The following is a 20,043-nucleotide window of genomic DNA, read 5'->3' as shown; positions in this document are numbered from 1 at the left end:
GGACATAGAAATGTCCTATCAGACACTAGAAATGTCCTATCGGACACTAGAAATGTCCGATGGGACATTTAAATGTCCGATCGGACACCAGATATGTCCTATCGGACAAGGAAATGTCCTATCGGACACTAGAAATGTCCGATCAGACACAAAAAAGTCCGATGGGACACTACAAATGTCCGATGGGACATTGAAATGTCCGATCGGACACAAAAAATGTCCGATAGGACACAAGAAATGTCAGATGGGACACTAGAAGTGTCCGATGGGACATTGAAATGTCCGATGGGACATTGAAATGTCCGATGGGACATTTAAATGTCCTATCGTACACTAGAAATGTCCGATCGGACACTAAAAATGTCCTTTCGGACATCCGAAATGTTCGATCAGACAGTATTTTACGTTTTTGAGTATTTGAAGTACAGTGTACAACATTTTTTTTAAATTTATTTTTTTTAGACCATTTTTTTCCATATTTCACCGTCTGTTTCCGTCCGTCACCACAAGTTTCTGTGTTTTACCTTCTTTTACCCCATTTAAGCATTTTTACTCTGTTAAACAATATTTTGGCACGTGTTTTCATTCTTCACAAGGTTTAACTATGTGAAACCTATTTTCACTATTTTTACCGTATTTTTCCGTAAAACATTCAAATATATGGTTGAGGACGTTAAAATGTGGTCAAACATTCAAATGTATGGTAGAAGACGGTTAAATGTGGTAAAACATGCAAATGTATGGTAGAAGACGGTAAATTGTATTAAAACTTTCGAATGTATGGTGGAAGACGGTAAAATGTGGTAAAACATACAAATGTATGGTAGAAGACGGTAAAATGTGGTAAAACATACAAATGTTTGGTGGAAGACGGTAAAATGTGACAAACATACAAATGTATGGTAGAAGACGGTAAAATGTGGTAAAACATACAAATGTATGGAGGAAGACGGTAAAATATGGTAAGACATACAAATGTAGGGTGGAAGACGGTAAAATTTGGTAAAACATACAAATGTATGGTAGAAGACAGTAAATTGTATTAAAACATTCAAATGTATGGTGGAAGACGGTAAAATGAGGTAAAACATACAAATGTATGGTAGAAGACGGTAAAATGTGGTAAAACATACAAATGTTTGGTGGAAGACGGTAAAATGTGACAAACATACAAATGTATGGTAGAAGACGGTAAAATGTGGTAAAACATACAAATGTATGGAGGAAGACGTTAAAATGTGGTAAGACATACAAATGTAGGGTGGAAGACGGTAAAATTTGGTAAAACATACAAATGTATGGTGGAAGACGGTAAAATGTGGTAAGACATACAAACGTAGGGTGGAAGACGGTAAAATGTGGTAAAACATACAAATATGTGGTGGAAGACGGTGAAATTTGGTAAATCATACAAATATATGGTGGAAGACGGTAAAATGTGGTAAGACATACAAATGTAGGGTGGAAGACGGTAAAATGTGTTAAAACATACAAATATATGGTGGAAGACGGTTAAATATGGTAAAACATACAAATGTATGGTGGAAGACGGTAAAATGTGTTAAAACATACAAATATATGGTGGAAGACGGTTAATAATTGTAAATCCTTGAAAATCTGATTAAATTATGGTAAAAAAGGCCTCGTCCGCAATCGACTCATCAAAATGATAGAATACAGTAAAAATATTCCGATTAATTAATTCATGGTATTAAAATATGGTACAATATCATTTTAAACCATTTCATGTAGTCAAATGTATGGCATAAGACTCTAAAACAGCAAACAGCATACTGAACCTCTAAAAACATAGTCAAATATTGTAAAAAATCATTAAAAACCTTAAAAAATAGTCAAATATATGACGGAAGACGTTTAACATGATGAAAATGACCTTGAAAAACTAAAATTTGGAAAATATCACTAAAAACCAGTAAAGTATATGATAAAACATGATTGATCCTTGAAAAGCATTGTGAAATATGCTAAACCATCATTAAAAACCGTTAAACATCGTAAAATATGATAAAACCATGAAAAACATAGAAAAATATGGAAAAACATCTCTTTAATCAGTTAAACGTAGTAAAAAGACGGTAAAACATCATATAACATAATTAAGACTTTAGAAACACAGTTAAATATGGTCAAATACCATTTGAAACCAGAAAAATTTGTCAAATATATGGCGACAGACGGTAAATTATCGTATTATGTGATAACACTTGAAAAACATAGTAAAAAAACATCGCAAAGTAGTAGGAAACATAAAGACATATTGAAAGACATTGTAAAACGTTTCGTGTAAGATAGCCTATAGACCGTCTTTTAGGATTGCCAAACATTTTCTTCCCACCACGAAGTTGACTATGCCTTGCAATGTGTTTTCTAATGTTAGGATTATGCGGAAGGTAGCTCCACGGTTAGGTAGCACGGGCGCCATCGGGAAATAGCTTGACGATTGATTCACGATGTTGAGAGATATACGCTAGAGTTGTGTTTTCATCCAGTGCTCTGTGTTTGACGGCTTGCTGACGGCGTGGCGTACAGATACGTTTTATTTTTTGTTACCTTTTCTTATTCATTATTTTTGTTTGTTTTATTGGTTTACGACGCAGTTGCTTGTATTATTTCTATCATTTATTATTTCTTAAATAATAAGTATTGTTTGTTTTTTTTTATTATAAATTTAATTTAGACCATCCGAACATCCTCAAAATTCGCAGAACTTCTCTTGGTGAATAATCATACCCCACTTAACAACAAGGGTCCTAAACCATTGCATATAGAAAAAAAGGGCATTAGATTAAATTTACTTGAACAATTAGAAATCAATTAACGAACGAATGACCCAAATTTAACACTAATTAATAAAGTACGGAAAATAATTTACTCACCACTTCTCAGTATTTTCACAAAACCCAAGCAGTATAATGCACCCAAATAATTCATAGCAATAAAGTCATTAGTAAATAATTAAGAACTCATTACCATTTACTGAGGGGAAAATATAGATTGGTTTAACCAACAATAGATCATGTCATCGGTTTAACCAGTAATAAATCAATGTATGCACCTTCAAAATTTACATTTGAAATAGTATAAATACGTCGTCTCAATGTGGACTAACCACAGTTTGAAAATTGCCTTGTAAGCCGAAACAGCTGTCACAATAATAAAAAACTAAAACACTTGCAGAACTTAATAATAATATTATCAAATTTAATCTAAATTAAATTTATAATAAAAAAAAATTAAATGGAGTTCTACGAATTAAACACAAAAACAATAAATAACTATTGTTTGATTTTTTTTTGTAATTTGTTGAAATGGCGGAGGACAAAAATCGACCTCCGGACCCTGAGTCCATTTCTTATATTGTAGACGACTACGATTCTGATGATATTCAGACTTCTGTAACCATTCCTCCCGAAAACGACGACCACCGCTTTGCCTTAATGTACCTCCTAAAATTAAATCTCTTTCACAATCAAACGAAGCCCCAATTTCTAATGGAAGTTATAATGATACCATTCCTCGAGAAGCAAAAGCTATTGAGCTTATGTATTCTATTTCATCTTCAGCTCCATTTACTGTCAATGTCCAAAGGACTGAACAGGGGAAAATAATTCATCCCCTGGATTTTGGTAAATTTATTTTTAGCTCAAAACTCAATAACCTTGGTATTATAAATGGATCAATAAAACCGGAAGGTCGATACAAACTATCCATAGAATTACTTTTAATTTAACCAGAATAGGCAGAGTAAGAGGAATCCCAACCGATCTATCAGAAACAGTAATAGTAGACGCTCTTAATGACTCTCAATTAACTCCAAAAGTTTTAAAAGCACGTCGTTTGAATTTCAAGGATACTTCCACCGGCACCACTATATAGAAACCTTTTTATTTATTATAACGCTCTTACCGTTGAAATATACAGATTCCCGACTATCCAATGTTTCAACTGTTGCCGTTTTGGAAATTAAACCTATTTGTCGTTCCCCTCCTTATTGTTTCCATTGCGGAGAGGATCATCCCTTTAAACAGTGTCAAAATACAAGGAATAACCCTATTTGTATTAATTGTAAGGGCAACCAAACTGCTGTTAGTGTGGCCTGTCCAGAGTTATCTAGACAGAGAAATATCAAACAGACAATGGCTGCAGACAACATTTCCTACTTTCAGGCCTCTCAATTATTCCCTCCCACAAAAAAATCTATTGCAGAGATAACGACTAACGCTTCTCTTTTTCATTTTTCTTCCCCTAAATCCCTTCTTTCACCTTCCCACAAAGAAACAATTTTCAAACCGATAAAATCTAATCCAAAATTTATTCCTTCTTTCGATAAAAAACTACATAATGATCTTTTACTTAACCCGAAGGGGAATAATAAATCCCAGGCTCCCAATGGGACTGCCTTAAAAAACTTTTCCACTTCCGATATCTTCCCTAAGGTCATGATTGAAAATTCTTTTTTTATTCAAACTTTAATTACCCTATTAATTACGATCCTTTCAAATAACAATAAAGTACCGTCCAGAGCTGCCGAATATATGAAATCTTTACTCTCTAGCCTTCCCGATGTATCCGCAACTGAGCAAAATACTTCAATGGAATAGTAGAAGTCTATTCGCAAATTGATCTTGTACAGTTACTTGATGAACATAATATTTCAGTTGCTGCCATCTCCGAAACCTGGTTAAAACCCTCATACCAATTTAAAATTCCTGGATATCACTGTCTAAGACATGATAGACTGGATGGCAAAGGTGGCACTGCTTTTATTATACATAATTCTATCCCTTTTAAACAAATTATTTTCCACACTCTCTCCAATAATTTTCAGAAAGTAGAAGCTGTTGTATCTGATATTACATAACTATTAATATATATCCCTCCCTTTACAATTTTTGTTGAAAACGAATGGTCAACATTTATATCCTAGATTCGTCCCCCGTAAATGATACTTGGGGACTTCAATGCTCATTCTCCTTCTTGGGGCAGTGAGTTAACAAACCGTTCTGGCCATAATCTATTAGATTTTATGGATACATATTATTTATGTATTCTTAATGACGGATCTCCAACTCGTTTTACTGCCCCTCAACATCGGAAAAGTGGAGTCGATTTATCTTTTTGCTCATCTTCGGTGATTCCCATATGTTCTCGGAATATTCTTAAAAATCCCCTTTCCAGTGACCATTTTCCTATAATAATTACCTTCCACCATCTATCTTCCACGCATTCCTTTTCGATAAACAATAGTTTTAAATTTACAACGAAAGACGCGAATTGGAGAAATTTTTCTTCAGAATTAGACTCCATTGTTCAAGCATCTAAGTCTTCCCTTGTCAACACTAGTTTACAATGTGAATTATTTCCTAACATGATAGTAAAAGCTGCAGAATTAACACTTAAAAAACGTAATGTTAACATTAAGATAAAACAAACCACCCCACTGTGGGATGAAGAATGCACTAGTGTCGTTAAATCCAGAAGAGAAGCATTTTCCATTTTCCGTAAATGTATGTCTTTCGAAAATTACCTTTCTGTGAAACGCGTCCAGGCAGAAGCGAAACGCGTTTTGAAAAACAAAAAGCGGTCTGGATGAATGAATCTCCCCAGTCATCCGTATGGTCCTATTTAAAAAAATTCGGTTCGTCATATACCTTAGGCATTTGGTTTGACACGAAACTTAACTTTATCAAGCATATTGAAATAATTACCAATAAAGCTTTGAAAATGCTGGGATTTATTTTAAGGGTATCTAGTGATTTCAAAAATGTAAATACTGTAAAAACATTATAAATTTCACTCCTTGTTGAATATAATATAATATAATATAATATACAGTTGAGTTTCTCTGTAAGGAAAGAAGAGGTTTATTGTGTTAATCTCATAAGATTTACATAAAGAAAAGCATTCAGTAACAAAACATTACCTGTAAGGAAAGAAACGACATTTAATGTTATTAATTGTTATGTCAATTCCTTAATCACAATCACGATAGCAATTACAAATTATTGAAATTATTCCCATCAATCTGCCTTGTCACAACCCATAGATTACATTTACTATGTCTTAAACCATAGATTACGAAATATCGAGTCGACTGTGTAGGTACTGTGGCGCACATCCAGCTAGTGACAGTCCACGACACACACTGCCACAATGACAAGACAAGCTCGGCATTGCCTTGAATTAAAGAAAATTATATTTTTCTTTACATATATATTTATGCTCTCTATGGTATGTTTGGGATCGCACCAACCTCCCCACAGTCCGGAATAAATATAATTATTATATAAGTGTAAAATTATTTAAGGTCTGAAACCAACAAGGCAGTTATGACAATTATTATTATAAAGGAAACCAACCCGACGAAGGCTCGCTGCTAAGACGCGCTAGTATAGCATACTGCCATCAGAACAGTGGGAAAGTTGATGTGGGCTAATTTAATTAAAATAAAATAATAAAAAATTAAATGTGTGATAAAAAAGTATGAGTGCAATGCTTATTAAGCTGGGGACTCGCTTCCAGATAAAATTATAGTTGTTAATTTATTTGTGGATTTATCTGCGGACGCATTTAAAGAGAAAACCATTCTTGAGTTTGAAGTACAGTTTTAAAATTCTTATTGCTGACTAGGTGTTTTCGGAACCAATCTCATAAGCTGAAATGTCAGACATTGAAAGTATTGTCTCTCTTCAGTTTACATAATGTCTGTTGTTTGATTCTAGATGGAAAGACATCAGATTGGACGACGGTGTTGAACATGAATGTGATAGCGCTGAGCATCGCTACTCGGGAGGCCCTGAAGAGCATGAGGACTCGAGGAGATGATGGTCAGATAATCAATATCAACAGGTTCAACTTTCAACTTATTATCATACTCATCAATAAAAATAATTCACAATGTTAAAAGATTAAGGAAGAAATGATGAAGCATACTTCACTTTGAAGCAAGAGGTTCTGTATCAGATTCAGATTTAAAGATTGCCAGCAGTGCATTCCAGTTTTAAAATGTACTTAGTATTTCATATAGGTGTAGCACATTGATTAGTTGGGGTACCGCAATTCATTTACTCCACTAAGACACATTTCTAAAATAATTGAATAAATAATAGTGCTTCGTCAACGTTCGCAAAAACATCTCGAGAATAAAAGACACGCATTCATCACTGAAAATCTCGGTTATTTTTCAGGTGACAAATCAAATAAGCAATAAATGTTGAATGAAACATACGTGTACACATTGAATTATTTGGCGGGTTTAGAATAAACCGACGCGACGTAGCGCAATGGTAGAGAATCTGACCGACAATCAGAAAGCTGCGGGTTCAATTCCCGTCAGCGGCATTTATTTTTTCAATTTATACAATACGGGTGTTTCAGGCTTGTCATCCTTTGTGCTATGCATAAAAAATTATTTATAAACATTAAAATATTTGAAAAAAGATTAATTTGTACTTATTGTTCAGAAATTATTGTAAGGAACATATGAATAAATACATGTTATGTGTGTGTTTCAGCATTGTGGGCCACCAGATCCCTCGCCACCAGGGCTTTAACGCCGGTATCTACTCCCCCAGCAAGTACGCAGTCACCGCCCTCACGGAGACTGTGTCCCACGAGCTCTCTGTGAGAAAAAATTGCATTAGATTAGAAAGGGCAAATCGGAAGTAGACCCTCAACCTGCTATAACACCTACTTCAACGGCATCCTCTGTTAATAAAAACACATCCTCAAAATTCGCAGAACATCTCTTGGTGAATAATCATACCCCACTTAACAACAAGGGTCCTAAACCATTGCATATAGAAAAAAAATTGCATTACATTAGACTCTTTCGATGTGTTTTTACTATGTTTTGCAAGGTCTTATCACGTAGTACGATGATTTATCGTCTGTCGCCATAAACTTGACTTTAATTTATGGTTTTTAATTGTATTTAACAATATTTCACTGTGTTTCTCAAGTTTTAATTATGTTATTTGATGTTTTATCGTCTTTTTACTACGTTTAACTGATTTAAGAGACGTTTTACCACATTTTTCTATGTTTTTCATGGTTTTATCATATTTTACGATGTTTTACGATTTTTAATGATGGTTTACCATATTTCACAATGCTTTTCAAAGATCAATCATGTTTTACCATATATTTTACTGGTTTTTGTGATATTTTCCACATTTTTTGTTTTTTAAGGTCATTTTCATCATGTAAAACGTCTTCCGTCATATATTAGACTAGTTTTTACGGTTTTTAATGATTTTTTACAATATTTGACAATGTTTTTAAAGGTTTAGCATGCTGTTTGCTCTTTTAGAGACTTCTGCCATACATTTGACTACATTAAACGGTTTTTAATGATATTGTACCATATTTTACGAGCATAAATTAATTAATCGGAATATTTTTACGGTATTCTATCATTTTGATGAGTTGATTGCGGATGAGGCCTTTTTAGCCATAATTTAATCAGATTTTCAAGGTTTTACCATATTTCACTGTCTTCCACCATATATTTGTATGTTTTACCACACTTTACCGTCTTCCACCATACATTTGTATGTTTTACCACATTTTACTGTCTTCCACCACATATTTGTATGTTTTACCACATTTTATTGTCTTCCACCCAACATTTGTATGTTTTACCATATTTTACGGTCTCCCACCATACATTTGTATGTTTTACCACATTTTACTGCCTTCCACCACATATTTATATGCTTTACCACATTTTATTGTCTTCCACCCAACATTTGTATGTTTTACCATATTTTACGGTCTCCCACCATACATTTGTATGTTTTACCACATTTTATTGTCTTCCACCACATATTTGTATGTTTTACCACATTTTACCGTCTTCCACCCAACATTTGTATGTTTTACCATATTTTACTCTCTTCCAGCATACATTTGTAAGTTTTACTACATTTTACTGTCTTCCACCACATATTTGTATGTTTTACCACATTTTACCGTCTTCCACCACATATTTGTATGTTTTACCACATTTTTCCGTCTTCTAGCATACATTTGTATGTTTTACCCTATGTTATCCCATTTTAGAATTTTTACCGTGTTTAAGATTATTTTAGCACATGTTTTCATTCTTCACAGTATTTTTCTACGCTGGACCTGTTTCATTTTTTTATACCGTATTTCCCATGTTAAATAATGATTCATCACATCATCAATTGATTAAATGTCATTTATGAACCTTCGCTATGTTTTTCCACCATTTACTGTTTTTAAAGATATATATTAGTATCTTACTATGTTAAACCATATTTGCATGTGTTTTACAACGTTGGTAAATTATGGTTTAAAATGACAAAAACAAGACGAAAAATGAGGAACAGGTTAACCATTAGACGTTTGGGAAAATTTTATAAAGAAAACTAAGAAAAATGGTAGAAAAAGAGTAAATACGCTTAAACATGGAAAAACACGACCAGTATTGTGAAAAATTGTCAAATGTGGTTAAAGATGACAAAGCATGGCAAAAAATTAGGAATTTGTTGATAAACGGTACGCTGTCTAAAAGACTGCCAAACATAGTATACATGGTAAAATGTGTTTAAAGCTAGAACACTCACAATACAAGTTAAAACAAGTAAAACATGTGAAAAAATGGTAAAATTCGTTGAAACCTAGCGAAAACATGGTTAAATAATTTAATAAAGGTAAGATTAGCAAAAAATGACGAAATTCAGTAGGAAAAATTGAAAAATGTTAAAATTTGTAAAACTTGGTGATATTTTCTTGAGCACAGCTAAATTAACATATTAAAAGCATCGAAAATAGGTTTTCATGCAAGAGAAACCCAATATCGGCGAAATGTTCACAATAATGAAAGTTCGTGAACAGACTCAATCAAAGTACACAGTGAAAAAAAAAATTCAGTAAAAGTGCTGAAAAATACGTAAAAATGGTAAACGGTAAGTTTAAATTGGTAAAAAATCGCAAAGAACAATCCAGAAAATTGGCGAAAAACGGATAATAGTGTCAAAAAATGTCAAAGATGAGATTTTTCAAAAAATGAACGGAATAGATATAGAATAGGAAGTAGAACGGGAAAACTTACAAACTATATACAATGAAGAAAAAACAAATGGATAATAGACTAAACAATTTCACACATCGGAAAAGTGCAAAAGACGATTTATCGCATGAAATTCAGTTAAATATCGTTGAAGGCCTAAAAAACATAAAATAGAAAACATATTTTAAGTTGGCGAAATATATTTTTTTAATATATTTTATAAAATACAGTATAATTATTTATATTTACAAAATAACAATATATTTCAAATTATAATTGAACATGTTTACCTTCACGAGAGTCTATAATACTCGTATGTTAAGGGGATAGGAAATGTATAAGATTCAGTAAAACAGTATATCCAAGATTTTCCACAATTTACACCATTTTAAACTATATTTTATTAATTATAGGCCATTAAGAATGTTTTTCCTCTTTTTTACTATATTTTGTGTCCACATCGAATATTTCTTTTAAAAGATTTATGTTCATTTGGAAATAAATTAAATTAATTTACATTATACTGTGTCCGATCGGACAAAACTGTGTCCGATCGGACAAATAATTGTCCGATCAGACGATTTTTTGTCCAATCGGACAATACTTTGTCCGATCGGACAAGTCTGTGTCCGATTGGACAAGTCTGTGTCCATCAGAATTGGACAATAATTTATCCGATCGGACACAGACTTGTCCGATCGGACACAGCCTTGTCCGATCGGACACAGACCTGTCCGATCGGACAAAGAATTGTCCGATCGGACAATTATTTGTCCGATCGGACACAGTTTTGTCCGATCGGACAAAGTATTGTCCGATCGGACACAGACTTGTCCGATCGGACAATTATTTGTCCGATCGGACACAGTTTTGTCCGATCGGACACAGTATTGTCTGATCGGACAAAGTATTGTCCGATGGGAATAACTTTATCCAATTGGACAACACTTTAGACAACTGCTACGTCGGATGTTTTTGTTAGGACATTTCTGTCCATCTGTCAATACAATAATTTGTAGAATTACAATTCTTTTGATAAATTCAAAATTTTCTCCACAATTTTTCAAAGGGATGCGTCAATGCATACGTTCAACAATAAACATACTAACGCGTAGTAATGAGAAATTACGGTTAGAAGTTGAAAAGCGGTAAATGACGTTAAAAATAGCAACGGCAAAGAGTTACTTAATCAATAAAGTAAAATGCAGTAATAATGTCCAACGTTAAATAACTCTTACTTTATTGTAAAAAGGTGGTTAAAGGTAAAGAGATTAATTAAATTAAATAAAATTGATTTCTTAAAAAATCAGAATACGGGATAAAACGCTTAAACGCATAAAAATGGCATAAAATGGTAAAAATGATAAAATACTTTAAAATTGTAGAAAAACAAATATGATAGAGTAAAGCAATAAGCATTTAAATACACTTTAAAGCATTAAAATGGTTAAAGGGATAAAATAATGTAAAAATTCAGAAACCAAAATATGATGATATGAATTAAATACGCTTAAAAGCATAAAAATGGTTAATAATGGTAAAAAGGATAAAATACTGTTAAAATGCAGAAACTCAAATATGATAGAGAAACGCAACTAGCACTAAATACGCTTAAAAGCATAAAAATGGTTAATAATGGTAAAAAGGACAAAATACTGTAAAAATGCAGAAACACAAATATGATGGAGAATCGCAACTACCGTAAAATATCATAAAACATGGTAAAAAATACAGTCTTTTAGTTAGTATACCATGTTTTCTCAATTTTGCTGTGCTTTCTCTTGTTTAAGCAAATTAAACACAATTCATCCCTTGTTTTACCGTGTTTGATCAATTTTTCAATTTTTTGTTTGACATTCACAATGAATTCCAATATTTTACGTTTTAACCACGTTTCGTTTTGTTTTACCATATTATATCACTATTTACTTTGTTTTAGCGTGTTTTACCAATTTTTACATTGATTTACATTATTTTATGATTTTTTTCCATGTATTACGGTGTTTCATACAAAACTCATAAAAACATGGTTTAATATTATGAATATATATTGTCTTTAATTGTATAACAATTGTTTTAGCGAGTATTAACGTGTATTGATGTTTTCGCGTCTCAACTTACTTATTGCATTTTTACTGCATTTTAAACAGGCATTTTACGTCTTTGTCCACACAACTGCATTGTACCACTTTTACGCTTACACATTTCACGGTTTTTACGTGTTAACCTAGTTTTAAGGTATGATTTTCTGAATCTTACATTTTTTGCCATATACTGCTATTTATTAAATCATTGACAGCATTTAGCTTTTTATTAAATTTTTAAACGAGGTAAACCTGGTCTATAAGGGCCTGCAGGTATATTTCACTGATTTTAAACAGATTTAAATTTTTCCGATTTTTTTCATTGCTTTACATATCTTATTGATTTTTTCAATGTTTTACCAAGTATAACCCAATAAGGAGGTAAAACACATAAAAACATGGTTGAATAGGACGATACGTGGCAAAATGTCATAAAAAGAGGTGATGTTTCGAAAATTAACCATATTTCACCAATTAACGTGGTAAATTCATAAAAATATGAGTCAATATAAAAAAACGTGGTAAGATACTAAAAAACGTCACAACACGTGGAAAACGTGGCAAACCATGGCAAAATGACATAAAAGAAGTTAAAACATCGTAAAATATTTTTTTTTCCCATTGTATCATTTTTACCGTGTTTTACATTATTTAACCACATTTTATCTTTTTTACCGTATTTTACATTATTTGAACACATTTTATCATTCTTTACGGAAGTTTACGATTTTCGACGTCCTACTGGACATATAAAATTTCCGATCGGACAGTATTTTCCATCTTCGAGAATTTTAACTGTGCTATGCCAACTTTTGCCATTCATTAAACTTTTAACCGCATTTTCGACTAAACAGCCATATTTAACCTTTTTTAAATTGTTATCTTGGTTAGCCTGGTTTTAAGGGCCTTTAGGCATATTTTACTAATTTTTGGCGAGATTTTCCAATTTTTCTTATGTTATAAGTATATTTTTAATTGTTTTCCATATTTCACTATGTTTCAACATATTTCACCAAATAACGAAGAAAAATACATAAAAACATGGTAAAATATGATCAAACGCGGTAAGATACTAAAAGACACGATATATTACGCCGTAAACGTTTCAAAACGTGAAAAATGTGATAAACCGAGGTGATGTTTTGAATTTATCACCACATTTCACCAAATAACGTGTTAAAAATCATAAAAACATGGTTCAATATGATGAAACGTGGTGAGATACTAAAAAACGTCACAACACGTGATAAATGTGGTTAAACGAGAGTAAATGTGATAAAACGAGGTAAAACATCATAAAATATCATTTAAAACGTAATTAAATTTATGGTGGTAGATGGTGAAACAATTCTTACATGGATAAAAGCTTGAAAATTTGATAATTCGTTGAAAATCATTAAAAGATGTAGGAAGTATGGTAAAACATAATCCAAAAGGTACACAACATGCTAAAACACTATAAATTCATGTAAAATATGTTAAAATATTCTAAAACACGGAAAATGAACTTGAAAATTCCAAAACTAAATTGGTAAACATGCTTAATGTGACAGAAGATGGTAAAACCTAGAAAATATGATAACATTATGTTAAGAGATGACAAGTTGCTTAAATATATAGAGTGGGAGACGACAAAACACAGTTAAACCTTGAAAAACATGGTAAAACACTATAAAATTGAGTAAACACGGTCAACGTAGTTACACACCGTAAATTATGAACATAAAAGATTGCATTTTTTTAATGAATTAAATACCGGAAACTGAATAGATATCCTTGACATGCGTTGTCCCATAAAAAAACGTCGTAGAAGTTGACGTAGTTAAACTTAGTAAAACGTGGATATTAATGTAGGTGAAGAACTGTAAAAATGTATAAATACTTAATTTTATCGTCTATAGGTTCCCCCAAGCGGTTAAAAATTAGTTAATCACAATAAAACTTATTTTCATTCCAGGATGTCAGGAGGTTAGTGCGATTCCACACGTCCCATAAAGATATACATGTTTTTGTAGAAAAATTAGATACAAAAAAATAGCAATGAAGTACAACTATGTAGGGCGTGGTCTTGAGTATCGGATGAGAGTATGTACATGACAAACCGTATAACATTTTCCTGATGGGATTGCCATCGGGATAGTTTGTTTATATATATGGTAGGTATATTCCTAGCTTTCAATTTCTCCCATAATGTTTTATGACAGACCCTGTCGAAGGCATCACTTAGTTCTAAGAAGTACTCTCATAGGAAATTGTTTTGTTTGCATCGCTAATAAATGTATATGCGCCATTTGTCAGTCTTTCAATATCGATACAACTGTACTTATTTTCGGTGTCGAAATGCTAAAGTTCTTTCCCAAATATGGGTTGAGCCTTAAAATCTCCCATTAAAATGATTTCAGAGTGTGTGTTATATTGAATGATCGTGTTTATTTTGAAAAGGTAGTTGGTGAAGTCGGTAAGGTTGTCCGCATGACATACCGGCATGTAGACAGTCAGTATGCTTATCGTCCCTCCGTTGGTAGTTGACTGAATACCAGCGATATTCTTACTTCTGCAGCTCGTATTAAAGTACTGCGACTCCTCCGTAGGGTCGGACCCGTAGTGGTCCGTTTGTTCAATCTACAGCAGAGGTACCCCACCCCTGGATGTTCGGATAATTGGATAGATTCGATGTTTCGTTTTGTAATAACCACGTTTCTTGCAAAAGTATTACATCGTAGGTATCGCACATATCTATAATGAAGTTGATGTTTCTTTTATAACTTAAAACATTACCAGTCTGCAAAATTCTTTGTTCGTGTAGGTTTTGAAATCTTTCTTTGGTATAGTTAACTTGAAAGATCCAAATTGGGTGGGATTTCGTTGTATTATTTTTTCTACTTGGATTTTACTTCCTTCTATTTTACTATTGATAAAGTTTGGAATATTATCCTCAGTTACGCAACTGTCGAACCTCGAAACAAAGAGCGATGTTTTTAATTCTTAGAAATATTTTGACAAGCAAATTATAATATTTTCACCTTGATTATGTCAATGGCAGTGCTTAAACAAAACCTACTTTGGTAAACAGGCTACAAAAATATGTCGTATTTTGTTATTCGGCGGTACATCCTCACTGCATATTCCTACGGGGAAAGAGAATTTTTGATTGAAAAAATATTTGTCTAGTAAATTTCCACTCAAGACGCCTGCAAATGTAAGTTTATCGACTTTTGTCATAGCAGTAAACCCTCTCTCCTTCCCTTTCGGGGACACATGGTTACATAATATGTAAACGTATGTAGCGTATATCTCTCAACATCGTGAATCAATCGTCAAGCTATTTCCCGATTGCGCCCATGCTACCTAACCGTGGAGCTACTTTCCGCCTACTCCTAACATTATAAAACACATTGCAAGGCATAGTCAACTTCGTGGTAGGAAGAAAATGTTTGGCAATCTTAAAAGACAGTCTAGACTATCTTACACGATACGTTTTACAATGTCTTTCAATGTGTCTTTATGTTTCCTACTACCTTTCGATGTGTATTTACTATGTTTTGCAAGGTCTTATCACGTAGTACGATGATTTATCGTCTGTCGCCATAAACTTGACTTTAATTTATGGTTTTTAATTGTATTTAACAATATTTCACTGTGTTTCTCAAGTTTTAATTATGTTATTCGATGTTTTATCGTCTTTTTACTACGTTTAACTGATTTAAGAGCCGTTTTACCACATTTTTCTATGTTTTTCATGGTTTTATCATATTTTACGATGTTTTACGATTTTTAATGATGGTTTACCATATTTCACAATGCTTTTCAAAGATCAATCATGTTTTACCATATATTTTACTGGTTTTTGTGATATTTTCCACATTTTTTGTTTTTTAAGGTCATTTTCATCATGTAAAACGTCTTCCGTCATATATTAGACTAGTTTTTACGGTTTTTAATGATTTTTTTACAATATTTGACAATGTTTTTAAAGGTTTAGCATGCTGTTTGCTCTTTTAGAGACTTCTGCCATATATTTGACTACATTAAACGGTTTTTAATGATATTGTACCATATTTTACGACCATTAATTAATTAATCGGAATATTTTTACGGTATTCTATCATTTTGATGAGTTGATTGCGGACAAGGCCTTTTTTGCAATAATTTAATCAGATTTTCAAGGTTTTACCATATTTCACCGTCTTCCACTATTTATTTGTATGTTTTACCACATTTTACCGTCTTCCACCCAACATTTGTATGTCTTACCACATTTTACTGTCTTCCACCATACATTTGTATGTTTTACCACATTTTACCATCCTCCACCATATATTTGTATGATTTACCAAATTTCACCGTCTTCCACCACAAATTTGTATGTTTTACCACATTTTACCGTCTTCAACTCTACATTTGTATGTCTTACCACATTTTACGGTCTTACACCATACATCTGTATGTTTTACCACATTTTACGTTTCTCCACCATATATTTGTATGATTTACCAAATTTCACCGTCTTCCACCATATATTTGTATGTTTTACCACATTTTACCGTCTTCCACCATAAATTTGTATGTTTTAACACATTTTACCGTCTTCCACCATACATTTGTATGTTTTACCAAATTTCACCGTCTTCTACCTATATTTGTATGTTTTACCGAATTTCACCGTCATCCACCATATATTTTTATGTTTTTGTAACATTTTACCGTCTTCCACCATACATTTGCATGTTTTCCACAATCCACCGTCTTTCACCAAACATTTGTATGTTTTCCCACATTTAACCGTCTTCCACCATTAATTTGTATGTCTTACATCAATTTACCATCTTCCACTATACATGTGATTGTTTTTAGACATTTTACCGTCTTCCACCATACATTTGTGTGTTTAACGATATTTACCGTCTTCCACCAAACATTTGTATGTTTTACAACATTTTACCGTCTTCCACCATACATTTGTATGTTTTACCACATTTTACCGTCTTCTACCATTTATTTGTTTGTTTAACCACATTTTACCGTCTTCCACCATACATTTGAATGTTTTACCACATTTTACCGTCTTCCACCATAATTTTCTCTGTTTTACCTATTTTATCCAATTTTAGAATTTTTACCGTGTTTTGAATTATTTTGGCACAATTTATCATTCTTCACAGTGTTTTTATTTTTATTTTTGACCTTTTTTCTCTATTTCTTACGGTTTTTAATGATGGTTTACCATATTTCACAATGTTTTTAGAGGTTCAATCATGTTTTACCGTATACTTTAGTGGTTTTTAGTTATATTTTCCAAATTTGAGTTTTTCAAGGTCATTTTCAGAAAGTTTTCATCTTCCATCATATATTTGACTAGTTTTTACGGTTTTCAATGATTTTTTACAATATTTGACTATGTTTTTAAAGGTTTAGCATGCTGTTTGCTGTTTAAGAGTCTTCTACCATACATTTGACTACATTAAACGGTTTTGTATGATATTGTACCATAAAAAAAACTTATACTTATAAGCCGATATAAACTCAAAAAAATGATAGCTAGAAATGTCCTAACGGACACTAGAAATGTCCGATCGGATACAAGAAATGTCCGATGGGACACTAGAAATGTCCGATGGGATATTGAAATGTCCGATCGGACACTAGAAATGTCCTATCGGACATAGAAATGTCCTATCAGACACTAGAAATGTCCTATCGGACACTAGAAATGTCCGATGGGACATTTAAATGTCCGATCGGACACCAGATATGTCCTATCGGACAAGGAAATGTCCTATCGGACACTAGAAATGTCCGATCAGACACAAGAAAGTCCGATGGGACACTACAAATGTCCGATGGGACATTGAAATGTCCGATCGGACACAAAAAATGTCCGATAGGACACAAGAAATGTCAGATGGGACACTAGAAGTGTCCGATGGGACATTGAAATGTCCGATGGGACATTGAAATGTCCGATGGGACATTTAAATGTCCTATCGTACACTAGAAATGTCCGATCGGACACTAAAAATGTCCTTTCGGACATCCGAAATGTTCGATCAGACAGTATTTTACGTTTTTGAGTATTTGAAGTACAGTGTACAACATTTTTTTTAAATTTATTTTTTTTAGACCATTTTTTTCCATATTTCACCGTCTGTTTCCGTCCGTCACCACAAGTTTCTGTGTTTTACCTTCTTTTACCCCATTTTAGCATTTTTACTCTGTTAAACAATATTTTGGCACGTGTTTTCATTCTTCACAAGGTTTAACTATGTGAAACCTATTTTCACTATTTTTACCGTATTTTTCCGTAAAACATTCAAATATATGGTTGAGCACGTTAAAATGTGGTCAAACATTCAAATGTATGGTAGAAGACGGTTAAATGTGGTAAAACATGCAAATGTATGGTAGAAGACGGTAAATTGTATTAAAACTTTCGAATGTATGGTGGAAGACGGTAAAATGTGGTAAAACATACAAATGTATGGTAGAAGACGGTAAAATGTGGTAAAACATACAAATGTTTGGTGGAAGACGGTAAAATGTGACAAACATACAAATGTATGGTAGAAGACGGTAAAATGTGGTAAAACATACAAATGTATGGAGGAAGACGGTAAAATGTGGTAAGACATACAAATGTAGGGTGGAAGACGGTAAAATTTGGTAAAACATACAAATGTATGGTAGAAGACAGTAAATTGTATTAAAACATTCAAATGTATGGTGGAAGACGGTAAAATGAGGTAAAACATACAAATGTATGGTAGAAGACGGTAAAATGTGGTAAAACATACAAATGTTTGGTGGAAGACGGTAAAATGTGACAAACATACAAATGTATGGTAGAAGACGGTAAAATGTGGTAAAACATACAAATGTATGGAGGAAGACGTTAAAATGTGGTAAGACATACAAATGTAGGGTGGAAGACGGTAAAATTTGGTAAAACATACAAATGTATGGTGGAAGACGGTAAAATGTGGTAAGACATACAAACGTAGGGTGGAAGACGGTAAAATGTGGTAAAACATACAAATATGTGGTGGAAGACGGTGAAATTTGGTAAATCATACAAATATATGGTGGAAGACGGTAAAATGTGGTAAGACATACAAATGTAGGGTGGAAGACGGTAAAATGTGTTAAAACATACAAATATATGGTGGAAGACGGTTAAATATGGTAAAACATACAAATGTATGGTGGAAGACGGTAAAATGTGTTAAAACATACAAATATATGGTGGAAGACGGTTAAATATGGTAAAACATACAAATATATGGTGGAAGACGGTTAATAATGGTAAATCCTTGAAAATCTGATTAAATTATGGTAAAAAAGGCCTCGTCCGCAATCGACTCATCAAAATGATAGAATACAGTAAAAATATTCCGATTAATTAATTCATGGTCTTAAAATATGGTACAATATCATTTTAAACCATTTCATGTAGTCAAATGTATGGCATAAGACTCTAAAACAGCAAACAGCATACTGAACCTCTAAAAACATAGTCAAATATTGTAAAAAATCATTAAAAACCTTAAAAAATAGTCAAATATATGACGGAAGACGTTTAACATGATGAAAATGACCTTGAAAAACTAAAATTTGGAAAATATCACTAAAAACCAGTAAAGTATATGATAAAACATGATTGATCCTTGAAAAGCATTGTGAAATATGCTAAACCATCATTTAAAACCGTTAAACATCGTAAAATATGATAAAACCATGAAAAACATAGAAAAATATGGAAAAACATCTCTTTAATCAGTTAAACGTAGTAAAAAGACGGTAAAACATCATATAACATAATTAAGACTTTAGAAACACAGTAAAATATGGTCAAATACCATTTGAAACCAGAAAAATTTGTCAAATATATGGCGACAGACGGTA

The 20,043-nt window shown here is 32.6% G+C and overlaps 1 protein-coding gene across 1 annotated transcript in view; it reads left to right on the top strand.

Moving 5' to 3' along the window:
• The window catches only part of LOC149419876 (uncharacterized), a 126,799-nt gene that overhangs the window by 22,717 nt on the left and 84,039 nt on the right, over positions 1 to 20,043 (top strand). The window contains exons 3-5 of the mRNA XM_089637559.1: positions 6,744 to 6,870; positions 7,536 to 7,644; positions 14,587 to 14,638. Of these exons, the coding sequence (XP_089493685.1) occupies positions 6,744 to 6,870; positions 7,536 to 7,644; positions 14,587 to 14,638 (288 nt within the window). The remainder of the gene's footprint in view (positions 1 to 6,743; positions 6,871 to 7,535; positions 7,645 to 14,586; positions 14,639 to 20,043) is intronic.

Source organism: Hesperophylax consimilis, chromosome 11 (assembly GCF_061612785.1).
Source record: "Hesperophylax consimilis isolate HC1 chromosome 11, BYU_Hcon_1.0, whole genome shotgun sequence".
In the NCBI taxonomy this organism is placed as follows: domain Eukaryota; kingdom Metazoa; phylum Arthropoda; class Insecta; order Trichoptera; family Limnephilidae; genus Hesperophylax; species Hesperophylax consimilis.
This window is presented reverse-complemented; position numbering and strand designations above follow the sequence as displayed.